The sequence below is a fragment of the Mesoplodon mirus genome, assembly GCF_964341445.2.
Source record: "Mesoplodon mirus genome assembly, chromosome: 6".
Taxonomy (NCBI): Eukaryota; Metazoa; Chordata; class Mammalia; order Artiodactyla; family Ziphiidae; genus Mesoplodon; species Mesoplodon mirus.
In genome coordinates this window covers 91383131-91400060 of record NC_138982.1, presented here as the reverse complement: position 1 = coordinate 91400060, position 16930 = coordinate 91383131, and the positions used below count along the sequence as shown (strand labels likewise).

The 16930-nt window shown below is 38.5% G+C and overlaps 1 protein-coding gene across 1 annotated transcript in view; it reads right to left on the bottom strand.

The window, feature by feature from the left end:
* Nucleotides 1-16930, bottom strand: part of MORC1 (MORC family CW-type zinc finger 1) — a gene marked incomplete at its 3' end in the record, with an annotated part of 191442 nt that overhangs the window by 78211 nt on the left and 96301 nt on the right. Inside the window, exons 15-17 of the mRNA XM_082626190.1 lie at nucleotides 15104-15232; nucleotides 11682-11787; nucleotides 6749-6898 (exon numbers count right to left, since the gene is read on the bottom strand). Coding sequence (XP_082482316.1) covers nucleotides 6749-6898; nucleotides 11682-11787; nucleotides 15104-15232 — 385 coding nt within the window. The remainder of the gene's footprint in view (nucleotides 1-6748; nucleotides 6899-11681; nucleotides 11788-15103; nucleotides 15233-16930) is intronic.

The following is a 16930-nucleotide window of genomic DNA, read 5'->3' as shown; positions in this document are numbered from 1 at the left end:
AACTGGTGGCTGCCAGAGGGGAAGGGGATGAGGAAATGGGCAAAATAGGTGAAAGTGATTAAGAGATACAAAATTCCAGTTATAAAATAAATAAGTTAAGAGGATGTAGTGTAGAGCATAAGGGATACAGTCAACAATATTGTAATAAACCTCTGTGGTAGCAGATGGTAGCTAAACATTGTGGTGATCATTCTGTCACATAAAAAATATTGAATCATGGGCTTCCCTGGTGGCGCAGTGGTTGAGAGTCCGCCTGCGAATGCAGGGGACACAGGTTTGTGCCCCAGTCCAGGAAGATCCTACATGCCGCGGAGCGGCTAGGCCCGTGAGCCATGGCCGCTGAGCCTGTGCGTCCGGAGCCTGTGCTCTGTAACGGGAGAGGCCACAACAGTGAGAGGCTCGCATACCGCAAAAAAAAAAAAAAAAAAAAAAAAAAGAATCACTATGTTATACACCTGAAACTACTATAACACTGTATGTCAATTATAATTCAATAAAAAAAGAAAAGAATTTGGACAAGTAAATCAAGCTAAGGAGTTGAACAGCTGCAGTTCAACGTCTACTGTGCCCAACAATGAGCCAGATGTGATGGTGAGAGGTACATGAGAAGATGAACACATGATACCTGCCCTCAAGGAACTTCTACATTAGTTCCTCATGAGCGATAACATCTCGTCTGCTATGCTGTGAACACAGGGCCCACGAGGGTGAGTATATCATGCATTATCCTTTTTGGGAAGGCAATGCATCACCACAGAAAAATGGGATCTTTGTAGCAAGAGTAATAAAGTAAAACATTTCAATTACAGGGAGTATATTAGCCTCTTGTTAGACAAGGGTCTTTAGGTGTCATAAATTTTAGATCATGGCAGTTTACGTAAGGAGGCTGAAAATTACTCAATGAATAAATATATTTTCTAAAGCATCTGTCTCCATAGTTATACAGATTTGAAATCTCAGCATCCTACACAATAAGGACACATTAAAAAGATTAAATTCTAAATGGGAAAATGCATCCACATTCTTCATTATAAAGTTGTGCTCAGATACGCCATTTCGATTTGAAAAACACAGCTACAAGTTCAGCAAGCCTTCTTTGCTCCACATTTACCGCTAAAACGACCAATGTGGGAATTGCCAGACTATACAGTTTCAGTTTGTGTGTCCACATGAGCACTGCAAAAGAACAGAATGCTATTGCTGGAGCTCCTTTCCAACAGGCATGGAAATTTACAAAGGCTATTCATTTGACGCAAAAACTATGAATGTGACAAATGAAATCCAAATATAGTCTATACTCCCACTCCAATGCAACACTTTATTTTGACCAAGTGTAAGAACATTATGGTCTCCAAGAACATATGCAGAAGATTTTAAGTCTAACCTACATAACTTCAACCCATCCAATGTAAACTATTTATTATCTTTCTACCTATTTGTGAAGAATTCTTTGTACCTATTTGTGAAGGAACAAATCAAATTGTTCCTTCAGTCCTTCACTCGTTGTTTGGTGAACACCTACTCTGTAAAATGGCCAGGCCTGGGTGTTGTTGGAAACGCAATAAATAAGAATGGTCCCTTCTTTCAAAAATCTTATAGTCGCATACAGGAGACCGATCAGATACACAACTAGCTGTAATACCAGGTAGAAAGTGAAACATGTTCTTGAGAAAGACAGACATCAAGGGCAACGGGGACTGGAAGGAAGGAGATATTTTTACAGGTAGGGAAATGAGAGAAGACTTCATACAGCAATGACATTAGTTTTGGATCTTGAAGGACTAGGGAAGGGGCAGAGGTCCCTTCAGAAAAAATGGCGGAACGAAGACACTCAGCTGCACGGAAGTGGAGAAAGCAGATAAGGAACGTGGGGCAGCTCAGTGGGAGAATGCTGCAGAAGGGAAGAAACTCAGGCCAAAAAAGGAGTAGTGTCAGATTAGAGAGAGCCTGAACTATGGCTCCAGGTGAGAAATAAACATGAATCAGAAAAGATGAACCCAGAAAGACCTAGAGAATATATAAGCAATACAGCACATTTGCACAAACATATTGATTATATAAATATACTACCCATTAACTATACTTATGTACAAATGGGTAAATATAGAGCAGGCTTCATTCAGGGAATCACGTTATCATCTGCCTTATAATGATTTGAAGACATTAAGTGGATTTGAAGTGATACCAAAAATCCCTGAATGAAATGACCTAAAACTATATTCCGTGTGTTTGATTATGACATAGTTGTCCTGTCGTACAACAGAAGGTAGAAGAGACTGTAAATTGTGAGTTAAAACTGAGAAAGGGGCAAAATTGAGGACTGGAAAGTCCTCAAATGCAGAGGACTTGACTCTGTAACTCTACCTTATGGTTTGAAAATTATTGTCTAGGCTTACTGAAAAACAGAATAACAATTATCTAGATGATAGGCCAATTAGTAGCTAAACAATCACGAGAGATGATGAAAATGAAAATGCTTCATTGCTTGGCCAGCAGGTGGCACTTGTCACTCGATATAGAAGGATGAGGGGAAACGTGGAGTTAGGAATTCATCTATTCAGAAAGGAGAAAAAGAATGGGCTGTTCCAGAAGCACAATTTATAAAGAGCCCTTGGCTTGCTGACACAGCTTATCAATTACATCTTGGATTTGAGCCCTCTTATTAGGTTTACTGAACTTACACATTTCCCTTAACAAACATGATTTGCATTATATCAGTTTGTTACCTTTGTCAATGTTCTCATATCCTTTTTGTCTGTATTTATCATATGATACTGTGAGCAGATCGGTGCTGGAATTAGGCAAAAAGGAAACAAAGTCCAACTTCACCATTTAAAGATGTTTGACTGATTCAAGTTATCGAACTTCTCTGAAATTCACTCCCCTTCTGATGCTATAATTGATATAATTAGCTGTAATGTTGTGGGGATTAAATATGATACCATCTGTGGAAATGACAGCTTTGGGCCTAGCTATTTCATTTTCTCCTAGAGGACAAGATCTAATCATTGAGGTACCTCTTCTACCAGAAAAGTTTTCTGAATCACTGTGAATATTTTGTAACTAGGGCACCCTGTGGGTAGGACACCTAAAATTTAGACTTTCGTCACTCTACATACCAATAGGGTGTATGAGAGGTGGAAAAGAGGCTGTAGCTGCTGATTTCTGATACTAGTACCATAATACTACCCTTCCTACCATTATTCTATCCCTTTTGGTTGTCAATGACACAAAACCCAGAACCAAAGAATCTAAGATCCAGAAAGGTCTTTGATTTACCAAGTCAACATTTCATTTTCCAGATCAGAATGCCTTCTGCCACTAAAGCTGAAATGCAAGACAGTAAGAAATAGGGTGTGCGGATACAGGTCATTTTTATATTTGCTCCCCAGATTTAATCAATGGATAAGTGAGCATTGGCAGTGGGAGGCAGGAAGAGAGAACAGGAGGTGGGCAAACCATAATTTCATGGCATGCAGCTCATTATTTCCTGATATTGAGAGACTGGGCACCATTAATAGACAGTGGAATCATGGTAATATACTAGCCATTACCTCATTTTCCAGTGGTGCCTACCCTACACCTGAATCACATCTGCCCTGAACCTGAATGGCACCAACGTCCTGTTTTTATAGTTTTCCCACCCTTCCTACGTCACAGTCTAACAGCACTTCTAAAAAGCAGTCAGGAAGAAAGTAAATTCTCACTGAACGTTGGATGGTTTTGAGTCTTTTTTCTGGCATCAGGCAGCTATCACCTAATTAGTTTTTGAGTACTTTCATGATTTATTTTTGTGAAAGGGGAACTGAGGTCACCTTTCAGAGGTCCTCTATTCAGTAATTACCATATTTTATAATGAGTTACACCATTTTTAAAAGACAAATATGTCACACAAATGCTGACTTTATTTTTAAAAATACATAAGTTTAGCATGTAACTTAAAAGATTGGTTCTATGAAGGAACAAGCCCATGCTCATCTCCAAGTCTACATTTATAATGTTCTTCTCCCTTATAATGCCCTGTACTTTCCCTTTATTTACCCTAAATAGGCTTCAAGATACAAGTTAAGTGCCACTTCCTCTATGAAACTTTTTTGAATGAAGCTGCCCTCACTATCTCCTTGTAATAAACTTCTAATTCAGTTTCCACTATGATCAGACAAGTAGTAAACTAGTACTGTCTTACAGTAGTGGCTATCTTTTAAATAGCTGTCAGACTTGGTCTTCAAAGGGACTGTGTATTATCTGAGGGCATATTTTATCCCGTGATTCAACAACTATCTGTTGAGTACGTACTACATGCCAGGCAGTGTTTTTGGTAATACAGACAATGAACAAAACCAAAACCAGCCTTGCAGTCACAGGGCTTACATTCTGGTGTTAGAGTCACTCTATTCCCCACCAAGCTTAGCATGGGACAGACCCAAGGGCAAGTGTGTGTTCAATGACCACATCAAAATCAACTGGTTGCCCGTGGTTAGGTGACCCCTAGCCAAACTTTTCCTTGACTACCACAAAAACAGGGTCAGTGAAGGGCCCTGCATGCTGGAAGTGTGTTAAAGATGCAAGGATTGGGACTTCTCTGGTAGTCCAGTGGTTAAGAATCCACACTTCCACTGCAGGGGGCAGGAGTTTGATCCCTGGTCGGGAAACTAAGATTCCACATGCCGAACGATGCAGCCAAAAAATTAAAAAGGAAAGAAGAAAAAAGATGTGAGGATTATTTTCATAAAATGGGGTAGGGGAGGATGGTGAAGAGTCTTAACGTCCTTTCAACTGGTAGGAGTATGTTTCTATTTAAGTCCTGCCAAAACTTCTTTGTTTATATCTAAAGCAGACTGAATCTATAAACCTGGCTCAAATTTTTTATGAAAAAATCAACTACCAAGAAAGAAAGAATAAGTAGAACAGATGGCCCAGATCTGTTACTCCATCAGCCTCTATCAAAATCTCTACCTCAATGATGAATAAAACATCCAATCCCATACAAAGACAAAGTAGTTAAGACTTAGTGATTGGCACTATCACTGTCCAAGGATCAGCTCTGACTTCTGTAAGAAAAGAAATATCCAGAGACTACAATAAAGATAAAATCAATTCAGGATGTTCTGAATGCCTTCACAAAGCTACAAGAAGTGGTAAGCAAAATAAGAAACAAAACAAATTAAGATATTTCACACTGAAAAGATTTGACTTCACCTAATTGCTTATAAAAATAACCACAGGGCTTCCCTGGTGGCGCAGTGGTTGAGAGTCCACCTGCCGATGCAGGGGACATGGGTTCGTGCCCCGGTCCGGGAAGATCCCACGTGCCGCGGAGCAGCTGGGCCTGTGAGCCATGGCCGCTGAGCCTGCACATCCGGAGCCTGTGCTCCGCAACGGGAGAGGCCACGACAGCGAGAGTCCCGTGTACCGCAAAAAAAAAAACCCACAGGTGGTGATATTTTTACATCTGACCTGTTATCAAAACCACAACCAGGGCTTCCCTGGTGGCGCAGTGGTTGAGAGTCTGCCTGCCGATGCAGGGGACACGGGTTCGTGCCCCGGTCCAGGAGGATCCCACATGCCACAGAGAGGCTGGGCCTGTGAGCCATGGCCACTGAGCCTGCGCGTCTGGAGCCTGTTCTCCGCAACGGTAGAGGCCACAACAGTGTGAGGCCCACGTACCGAAAATAACAAAACAAAACACAACCAGATGCTCTAAGAATTGTAAAAAGTTGAGCCACTTTTAGGGATTGAAGAATGCTTAGAATATGTTTCTAAACAACTCTCAGTTATCTTCCCAAAAGAAACCCTGAGACTCCAGACTAAAAAGGGAGGGTCAGGTTTTGTTGTCTGTGATCACAGGTGCTGGCTGACCTGCATGGCAGATCCCCAGCAACGTCGGAGTGGTAAGAAGATGAAGCTGGGATAGAAAAGAAAGTTCATCTTCTAAGAATCCAGGAATACATGTAATAATCAGGTGGTAAGCCTGGATGTCTTAACTCCCACCCAGGACGGCAGTTTTCTACTCAAATAAGCATTTTATTTCCTGACATCTACACAGGAGTCAACATATTTGGACATATGCTGCAGACCTTCTCAATTCCTATTTGAGGAGCTTGACAGGCTACACAATTAAAAAATGCTGAAGTTGGGTGCTAAATCTATAAACAGAGATGTAATTAATTTATTAGCTAAGAGATTAAAAGAAAAATTCTGCATGCCACTTTTTCATTTGCAATTGTCATGGTTACCTACATTTACTGATAGTAATATTTTATTTATTGAATTTTCTTAATAATTAAATACGACTTTAAGTTGCTGTATTAATAGGCTAATATTTTAAAAGAACAACTCTTTATCTCAAAAACCCAGGGAAGAAGCCCAAAGAAATAAAAAGAGCCTAATCTTTGGAGTCATACAGATCAGTGTCCCAAACTTGACCCTGTGACCTTCAACACGCTGGTTGACTTCTACATCCTAGAGTGGAAATATATTCCCCTGTTCCTCACACGCACTGTTGTGGAGATGGACTTTGATATCACGTACAAAATGTAGTATTATTTGAAGAAGTTCTTTTCCTTTCTGGACCCCTGGAGTACTTGTGATCACCTCTAGCACAGTCCTTAGATCCAAAATTAAAAGGAGGTGACAAAAAAAGATGAAAAAAAGAGGCTACATATTTTACTCGGGTAAACCACATCAGTCAATTTGCACACACAAAATTAACAGCTCAAGACTCTGGGTAGATTTTGGAAAGAATAACTAACAGCTCACCTGTTGATGAGGTTCTGCCTGTCGATTTTGATATGTCTGGACTGACTTTCGAAGTTGCTTGTCTTTCTCATTTTTTGATCGTGATACTGTTCTTGTAGTGCCCAGGGGGATGGAAGGTAGTCGTTGTGTCTGATGACAACTTTTCACAATCAATAAGTACAAAAGATAACATCAGGAGGAAATATAAAACTATTTACTGTCCGTAAAAGATTATTTACTTCTACCAGGAGTAACTCTCTGGCTTATATCCAAAACTCAAATGCAGCATTGCTCAAATAGAGCATTATATTGAGAATTTAGGTAATACATGACCTTAAATCTCCAATTTGCTTGGAAAAGAACTTACTGGAAAATGTGGAGGGTAGTACATATTTATGAGAATGGGAGAATATTCATTATTTACTAATGCTTCATTTATCCTGCGTTATCATGAAATGAGGCCTTTTGCAAAAATGTTTTTTAGATAATTGAAGCTTACCTTATTACTACCAAGTGGTTTTCTTCTTCCAAAAAAATTTGGGATTGAAATCTCTATGTCTCTGTAAAAGATACCAAATAACTCTGCTTCTGAAACATAGAGATCCTTCGTTTGATGACTCAGAATCACTGTGAAGACCAGCAACTACTGCAATGGGAGGCGGTACTCAGGGACCACCTTGGGGGTTACGGAGCTGCGTAGTGGAGCCCTTCATCAAGCTTCCCAGTGACCTGATGCAGCACCCTAGCACCCTCCTCTCCCTGCTGCTGTCAGTGCACCTGCTGCTGGTGGGCACTCTGTTTCCCAGCCTTACTGATGTGCTGTCTCCAACCACTAGTAGGTTAATACATGTATTATTGTACATAGTCAAGTAGAATTGTGTTTCAATTGCAATAAAAAGGCTGTGCATGAAGGCATCCATCTTTATGGTTACAAAAAATACTAATGATTTTTGAGACATATGATTGGAGAGGTTTGAGGCCTCTTTTTTTTTTCCTACTTCTGGTTTCATGGCTATGTTTTGGGGAGCTGAGCTAGCCAAATTGTTGAAAAATTGAGATATCATCTTATTCACTTTGGTATGGAGGCTTGGCAGAGACAAGAAGTTCCATTCCCATTGGACAAGGCCTCAATTCAGAGCATGGCTGGGGACATGGTGGGGGGGTGGGAGGAGGGAACAAAATGCTGAGGTCGATTCTTAGAGCCTGCTTTACACAAGAATGATTTTTCATCATTGGTAGGGACCAAAAAGAGGGGGAAGTTCATGTTCTAAAATAAATGGGTATTAAGCTAGGAAAGGGAGGAGGAGGTTGAAAATAGAGAAAAGGACTTCTCCCACCTGAAACAGTGTAGGAAAAGCAAAGCATATCATACCCACTATATTCCTCTATTTTTCAAGGCTGCAGCATATACTTTTCTTGCTCCCACCAGCAGAGAAGAGTGAGGACTACAATCAAATTCAACTACTACTGTGAAAAAACACTTAATTCCACCCACATATGGTATTTGTTTTTACTGTTATTTTTCAAAGAAAGGTGGTAGGTAAACAAATCAGGGGACACCTACCTATATATATATAACCACCTGCAGTGTTCATTTGAAGACATCTGTGGGGTGGTGCCTACACAGGTTTCTATTTCATTTGAGAAAAGAACCTTGTGGCAGCATTAAGTTTTTACTTAGAAAAGAGAAACCTCAGATATTTTATTAAAATGCAATCCATCCAATTGTCCTCAAATATTTTTAGAAACAAATTAAATTTTAATATGAAATACAAGCCACAGATATTTTTTAACATCCTTTTCAAAATTCAGACTTTTGGGTTTAGTCAAATGATAGGCATCATTTTTACCCTGCTGGTGAACCCTATTTTCAATACACAGAAACGCACAGAATGAATGTAATGGAAGCACACTGATATTTATTTCTTGGGTACTGTGACAAAAATGTGTAGCCTCCCTCTGTGCTTAAGGTGGAAAACAAAAAGAGGCTTCGGTGGTCTGAAAAAGAATGGCTCCTTTTTACCCTGCCTGGGTCACCAACTCTAAATACTACCATTTGTAAAATGATATGTTTTGTCACTAAAAAGTATTTGTCTGGAATTAGGCTTCCTGAGATAAGGATCCCTTCGGAGAGTCCGTGATGTAGTAAGGCAGAAGGAGTACAGGTTTTGCATCAAAGTGCTTGGCTTCAAGTTTCAGGTTTAGGGAGGAATCCTGGACAAGTCACTGGACCTCCCTTAGCCTCACTGTTTTCTCCTCTGAGAAATGGAGAAAGCTCACGTGATTATTGTAAAGAAGAAATGACATAATGTGTAATTGCTATGTAAGAGAGAGCTATTATTATGTTTCCTGCCCCAGTTCTGGTTACACGGACATTGTTCACTCAAATGCTATTCAGTGGCATTAACCCTGAGGACAATTGGCAATTAACTGCTGACAATAAACCGTATTTTCTGTAAATACAGACGATGCCACTTTTCGCCCCATTACTCTGTCCTTCCACTCATCAAATGTTGCCTAATAAATAACTATATTTCATGTCTCATCACTTTAACACACTTATTTTATGTGATTCTATCCAAATCCAATAACACATATGTATCAGGGTTTTGCTAATTCATGGCTTAGTCTCAAATTATGCACAGTCCATCCAAACATACTGAATCAGAGGACTGAGTGAGGTCATCAGATCAACTCCTCTTCCCTTGGGAATCTTCATCTGCATCACTGTTAACGATCTCCCATAAAGGAAGTGCCAGCTCTCAAGAAACTGCCCTTATAATCAGGAGTTTTTCTCTACAGCTCCCATTTCTAAATCTCTTGCTATCACTTTAAGCATATTTTTTGTCCTAATCTTTTCAGTGGAAATGAAATACAGATGGTCAAAATTATGTCAGTATATTTAAAGAATCAAGGACTTAAGAAATTATAAATATAAGATTTTTTGCTTTTAAGGTCCATCAGTTTTCTGCCAACATGGCAAATTTATCTTGCCTGTCATCACAAGTGGCAGTGTTTTGATGTGTAAAAGAGAATTAATACAGTTCTGAAACTAATTTTATAACGTTCTGTGATGGCATCATCACTTTTCAAGGAGAAGAGGGGGAAACCATGCCAATTCAAGGACAATTGTAAGTTTGAGAAAAGGGAAGCTACAGAGGATAGATTCCCAGTTCTGTGGGTCCGAGAAGGCCTAAGACTGGGGTGAGAAGTAATGGGTATATGGTTAGAATGTGGGGAGGAATCTAAATTCTCATGGCTTGTTACCAAGGGGCCCCCAGTGACCAGTGACCAGGGACTTAGACTGTCCTTAAAAGGGGCTCAGTTGGACCTAGAAAACATGCAGAAGGTACTATTATTACACTCCATCCTAGGTGATGGGAAGATGAGTTAAAGAGAGGTTATATCATTTGTCCAAGGCTTAAGAGGCTAATGAAGCCAGGAGTCAAACCCAGGCAGTCTGGACCCAGAGTCTGAACTCTAAACACTATCCTACACTGTACGAAAGTTCTGAGCTCACAGAAAGTGATCAATATTATTAACTTTTTTTTTTTTTGACAGTTGCGGGCTTGGACCAATTTTACTTACATTTCCTAGCACAAGGCTTTCCACGCAGAAATTTAAAAATCAAAACCAAAACAACAACAAAACTTCTCTTAAACAACACTTGGGTGAAAATCATGACAATGACAATGAAAACACTACCTATTCTTAATATTGAAAATGAGCCACCACTGTGTTCCTATTTGGGAGATATTTAAGTTACAAGTTAGGACTAGAATCAGGTTGGGCGTTAGAAGACCTGGGCCAGCGGCTTCATGAACAGGCTTTTCACCCCCCATTTTGGGCTTCAATTTCCATTTCTCTAAAATGGAGAAGTGAGACTATATCACTGTTTTATAATCATGCTCCCTGGAGCTCTAAGCTTTTTAGAGAGAGTAGGGACAGAACTGAGAAGTGGATACCTCTGGCCCCCAGATTCTCAACCTCCAATTCAATCAGGACAGTTCTGTTGTTATCTGTTTTATATACTTGAGGTCAGAGACAAATTTTATTTGGGGGAGAAAAAAAAAAAGGTTCTGCTGCAAACCAAGAAAGGGAGACTGAAAAACACCTTGGGCCATGTGAAATCTAAGAGCCCCTGTCACCTCTGACATTTTTCGTTAGCCTCTAAATATGATTAACCTGGAGACTCCAGGTGGAAGGGGTTTTAGTAGCAGTTTCTAAATGCTTTCTTCTTTCTAATTTTTATTCAGTCGGTCTTTTTTTAAAATTCAGGGCTGGATAAAAATAAACAAGAGTTATTACCCTAATGTCTGTATTAGCAATATTGATCCACTTATCCAGGTCAAAGTACTTAGAATAAACTCCATGGAAAAGCGATGCTTCACTTAAGGGTGCCTTTGTTAAAGGGGAGTATTAACTCTTTTGCCCACAAGGAAAAGAAGTAAGTCAAAAAGGGCTTGTAGTAACATTGACATTCATCAATATTTAATTGGTTTTTTTTTCCTGTTTTAGTCTGAACTTCTTCCTCCAAAAGCACAAAGCAATGAAATCAATATATGACTCAAACAGGAAAAGCACATAGTCTAACAGTTTAGTGCCTCTAGAGACACCCTCTAGATAAGACTCCTGCAGGATAAGATTGTACATTGCGTGTAAATGAACTGGAAGGCAGAACTCTTAAACACCAGGGTAGGTCTCCTGCCAGTGGAAGCACAGAGCTGCACACCAAATGCTGACAAAAAGTTACACCCAGGACTCTCTTAACTTGATGGAAAAGAGCACTAACGAAATATCCTTCCAGAGGTGGCAAGGGGCTAGAAAGAGTTAGAAGAGATGACAGCTACTAAGCTAAAAATTATCTGTGTATCCAGTTTCACACATATATATTTTAGGAATTAAAAATGAATAAAGAATTTTAGAAAACTATCAAAAACTACCTGTATTCCAAGAGGTTAGTGTTATTAGCACAAATCCAGAAGTCAAAATTTTCTTTTTCCTGATAATTAGTAGAGGGAGGCAAGACTCTCCATTTAAGGCAAAGATCTAAAATAATAAAAACAAAACCACATACATACAAGAAAGACCACAATCAGAAGTGAATCTAACATAGTAAGATGTCAGGTTGCATATACCGAAAGTATGAGGTATTTCAATCCAAAGACAAGTGAATCCTTGATCATATACCATTATATTTGATGGCACAAATAGTTCAGGATTCTATGAGCTACCCTAGGACACCATCAATAAATTATTATTGTTGCTGCTGTTATTATTATTATCACCATTATTGCTTAAGTTCTTTCCAGTTGGTTGCTACTAGTTTAAGCCAGAAGAATCTTAATAGGTCCCTCTTTACCTCTTCTCAAACCATATGAAGACTTCCAGTGACCTGACTCTCCCATTTTTTCTGACCTATTATCTATCTGCCAACAATACCACTGTTCATCTCCAACCACATGACTAACATAACAAGGCAAATCAAGCTCTCTCTACCATTTACACATAGTTCCTTGCTCTGCATTTTTGTTTTTTATAGGTCTTATCCTACTCTCCAGTCTACAGTTTTGACTTCTTTATCCCTTTCTCCCTTTCAGTCCCTCCTGGTTTTTAGGACTAAGGCACTCTATTCTCCCCAGGCTATTCCTCACTTTAATCCTAAGCTCCCTCCAGACCCACTGTTAATGGCTCTTGGGTAAATACTTCCCTCTGCTCATATAAGATGGAGGCAGTTTGCACAGTGGTTAAGAATCTGAATAGCCCGGAAAATTAAAGTTATGGCAAACTCACTCATTTTTGTAATTCCCACAACCAATACCTACATCTCACTGCATTTGGCAACACAACAGCAAGCACCAGTTTTTAATAGGGTAGCCTTCACATTAAATAAAACCATCATAGACTATATTGTACAGTTATGTTGCTAATTTTCCTTTGAAATGTAAAATATTTTAAGCTTTTTCTTTTTGGTCAAAAGTGGTAACATCTTAACATACAAATAAAAACCTTTCTGTAGTTGTAAGATTTAGCTTATAAATCATTCAAATTGAAGTGAAAGATTACCAGGTCATTGTTAATGACTTAGTCTATTAAGAATATATGTATTTTTGTAAAGGAAAAGCATTTATAGATATTTAATCAGTACTATATGTCTGTTTTGAAGAAATAAAATGCTGCTTAGAGATTCTCTTTAAATATTTTTTATTTTTGTGCTCAAATGTATTTTCTGTTGATCTATGGAATGTTCTGTACAAAGCTGTATGGTTGTACTGTTGGGCTAGACATTTTTGTTTTTTAAAATCTGTACTTAGCCAAATGTATCTCACCATATTAAAATATAGTATTTTTGTTATTAAAAATTTGATTGCAAAAAAGAAAAAAAGAATCTGAATAGCTCCACAATGACTATCTCTATTATCTCAGAAAAATTACTGCGCTATGTTTCAGTATCATTATCTGTAAAAAGAGATTAATATTACTACTTACCTAAAAGGGCTCCTGAGGATTATATGATATAATAACAATGATAAAAGCCAACACTGCTAGGTATTATCTGTGATGGTTACTTTTATGTGTCAATTTGATGGGGCCAAGGGGTGTCTGGATATTTGGTCAAACATTATTCTGAGTGTATCTGTGAGGGTGTTTTGGATGAGATTAACATTTGAGCTGGTAGAATGAGTAAAGCACACTGTCTTCCCTAATATGGGTGGGCCTCAACAAATCAGTTGAAGGCCTGAATAGAGGAAAAAAAAAAAAAAGCTGACACTCTTGCAAGTAAGAAGAAACCTCTGACAGTCTTGAAGTGAGACATCAGTTTTTTCCTGCCTTCAGACTAGAACTAAAACATTGGCTCTTCCTGGGTATTGAGCCTGTCAACATTTAGACTGGAACTACATCATCAGGTCTCCTGGTTCTCAGGCCTTAAGACTCAAACTGGAATTAAACCAATGGCTCTTCTAGGTCTTCAGCTTGCTGACTACAGATCTTGGGAGTTGTCAGCCTCCTTAATCATGTGAGCCAATTTCCTATAATTAATATCTATCTAACTATCCATCCATCCGTCCATAAATCTATCTATCCTATTGGTTCTCTTTCTCTGGAAAACCCTAGTACACTATCCCAAGCACCTACTAAACTTTACATGTGTGAATTAATTGTATTTTCACAAAACTTCATGATGTAACTACAAATACTAACCTCATTTTATAAATAAGAAAACTGAGGCTTAGAGAAGTTAAGGAATTTGCCCAATTTCACACAGCTCTCAGGTACTGGAGATTGGATTCTGGCAGTACCTTGCACATGTCAAAAACACTGTCATTTTTAGCCAGTAATATTATCATCCAATAGGCTGTTGCATATAGTCATCAATTTCCTCAGTTATACCTTCTAAGCATCTGTCTGTCATTTGTGTTCCTCTTAAATCTCACTGCCATGCCTTTATTCAGACATTTACAATTTCTCACCTGGATCCTGGATTATGTCAGTAGTCTCGTCAGAGGTCTGACCCAACCTCTGCTCTAGCCCTCCTCCAAATCATACTGCACTAAGCTGCCAGAGCAACCTTACTACAAGTGACATCTAACCAGTCAGGTCCTCTTTGGACCACCCCAGGCTCAAGGTTGGGGAGGTGTTCCCTTGGCCCTGTGTAAATAGCTACAGGGTGATATTTTGTTTGCTTGACTGCCTTCCCCACTGAATGGCCGATTCCCTGCAGACAGTAGAGACACGTAATAAGTGTTCAGTGCTTCAATGATATCACTCTCCTTCTGAAAAACTTCTGGTGCCTCTCCATTGCTTATTAAAGTAAAAACTCCTTAACCTGGCATTCAAGGCCATTTAGCATGTTTACTCAACTTAACAGTTTTCTCTTCTATTATTTATTCATCATTCGTTCAGTCAGTAGTCAATTACTAAGTACCTACTCTTATTTAACATAGTGTTAAGTATTAAAAATAAAAAAAAATGACTTTCTATTATCCACCACAAAAATATTAGCTGAAGTATACACCTGATATTAACACAGATTTCCAGCTACATCTCTGCCCTTCAAAAGTCTACTTTAAAGACCATGGCAAAGCTACCTCTGTCATGAAGCCTTGCTTTAATCTCCTCCTCTTCCCTTTCTTTGAACCCTCAAACAAATTTAGGCTTCTTTTACATCATTTACACTATTTTCACCTCTATTACAATTATTTTCATACTCATCTTAACCTTTCTCCTAGACCCTAATCTCCTTGGAAGCAAAAACCCTGTCTTACCCACCTTTGTCTTCCTCATGCCCTATTTTTTAACACAACAACTTGCATATTAGGCTCTCACTAAAAGTTTGCTAATTGGAATGAAATTTAACACTCACCACACTGAATAATGAATGGGATGGCCATGGCCTGTCTTCTTTGATATTGAATAGAATCTGAAGATTTCTCCATGTCCTTATTATTCAGGTATCCAAGTTCATTCCAAAACAATGTTAGATTTCTATTACCTAAAAAAAGAAAGAAAAAAGCAGGCAAAGAATAATGAAAGAAAATAAAATCAGTAAGATAAAGATGATAAGCAAAAGGAAATTTGGACATAAACACATGTATATACAATACAATCTCGAACATGTAAAAACTAATATATATACAGAAATAAGTGATTAAAATATTTGACACTGGTTTCCTCTGCGTATGGATGAAATTTGTTTTCTGCTTTACACTTTCTTGCATTTTTCCAAACTATATGTAATAAACATGCAACATCTTTATAATAAAACTGAACACAATTGCAGTTATAAAAATAATACACACTTTTATTGTTGCAATAAAATACATTGACACTTAAAACTTTTTTCTTAAATACTCCTAGGACGGACTGCACTGATTAAACTTAAAAGCCACCCTTAAGACTATTGATACAAATATTTATCATCTTGTCTCACAGTCAAGAGTTTCTGTTTTATCTCTGGTTCCCTTCTCTTCCAGTCTCTATTGTTTATGCCCTACCCTTGCCCTAGATTCTAAACTTCCTCCTTGCTTAGAACAGTACTTGTCATGGAGGCCCATTCAGGAGTCCTCCTTAAGAGGCTGTGTTCTTATCTGTTGATCCAGCAATTGCACTGCTAGGAATCTTCCCTACAAACATACAACACAATGGCTGTATATATCATAGCACTGTTTGAATAGAAAACAAAAAAACAAACAAACAAAAAAACCTGGAAACAAGGTAAAAGTCCAGAATAGGGAACTGACAAATCCCATTTTCAAACAAGGGAACATTAGATAAACTTTAAAACACAGAGTTAGAGCTAAATATATTATTGCATCAAGATCTCCAAGACAGAGTTTTAATAATAATTTTTTAAAAAGATGTAAAATAGCAAACCTAGTATAATCAACTTTTGTAATGTAAAAAAAGAGCATATACGTATAAAATTTTGAAGGACACACTTTTCTTTTCCTAAAAGGACACAAAAGAAAGTTTTAATAGTGGATACCATTGGAGAAAGGACAGAGGTAGAGAGGAAGGCAGGGGAAGGTACTTTCACTTTTCTTTTTTTACTTTCTGAACACTTTGAGTATTTTTACATGTGCATGTATTACTTTAGAAGTACTTTTTTGAAAAAAGCATCCATATTTACCATTCTGTACAATATGGTAACCAACTGGCCACATGTGGCTACTGAGCATTGAAATGTGGCAGATAGAGAACATTTCATCAATGTACAAAGTTCAAAAAGTAATATTCTAAAATATATACCTTGGAAATAAAAAATACATGAAATAGGGCCAGCCTTACATCAACCTTAACAATTGACTGTGTAATCCAGGCAAAATACCAGTAAACATCTTTACACTTTCCTATACCTTTTAAAATTTAGGTTCAGAATGCTATATGCCTTTAAGACCAGCAGGGAAGGAACTCAGTCTTCCAAAGGGGCTTTGCAATTGAGCTGGGCTGACAGCTACCCTCACAAATTCCCTGGTCTCCTACCTTGTTTCTTCACAAAGTCCCTACCAGCTCTTGCCTCAGATTTCCCTTTGGATCCTGCTTCTTGGGCTTTTCTCAACTCAGACTTTTGGTTTTCTGCTCTTCGCTCAGCATTTGGTATTGGCCCAGCCCAGACTCCACTTTTTCGCTGCACACCAGATCCTGAAACACTCTTTAGTGTCTGGACAGGGCTCGTGAGACCTTGTTCTCT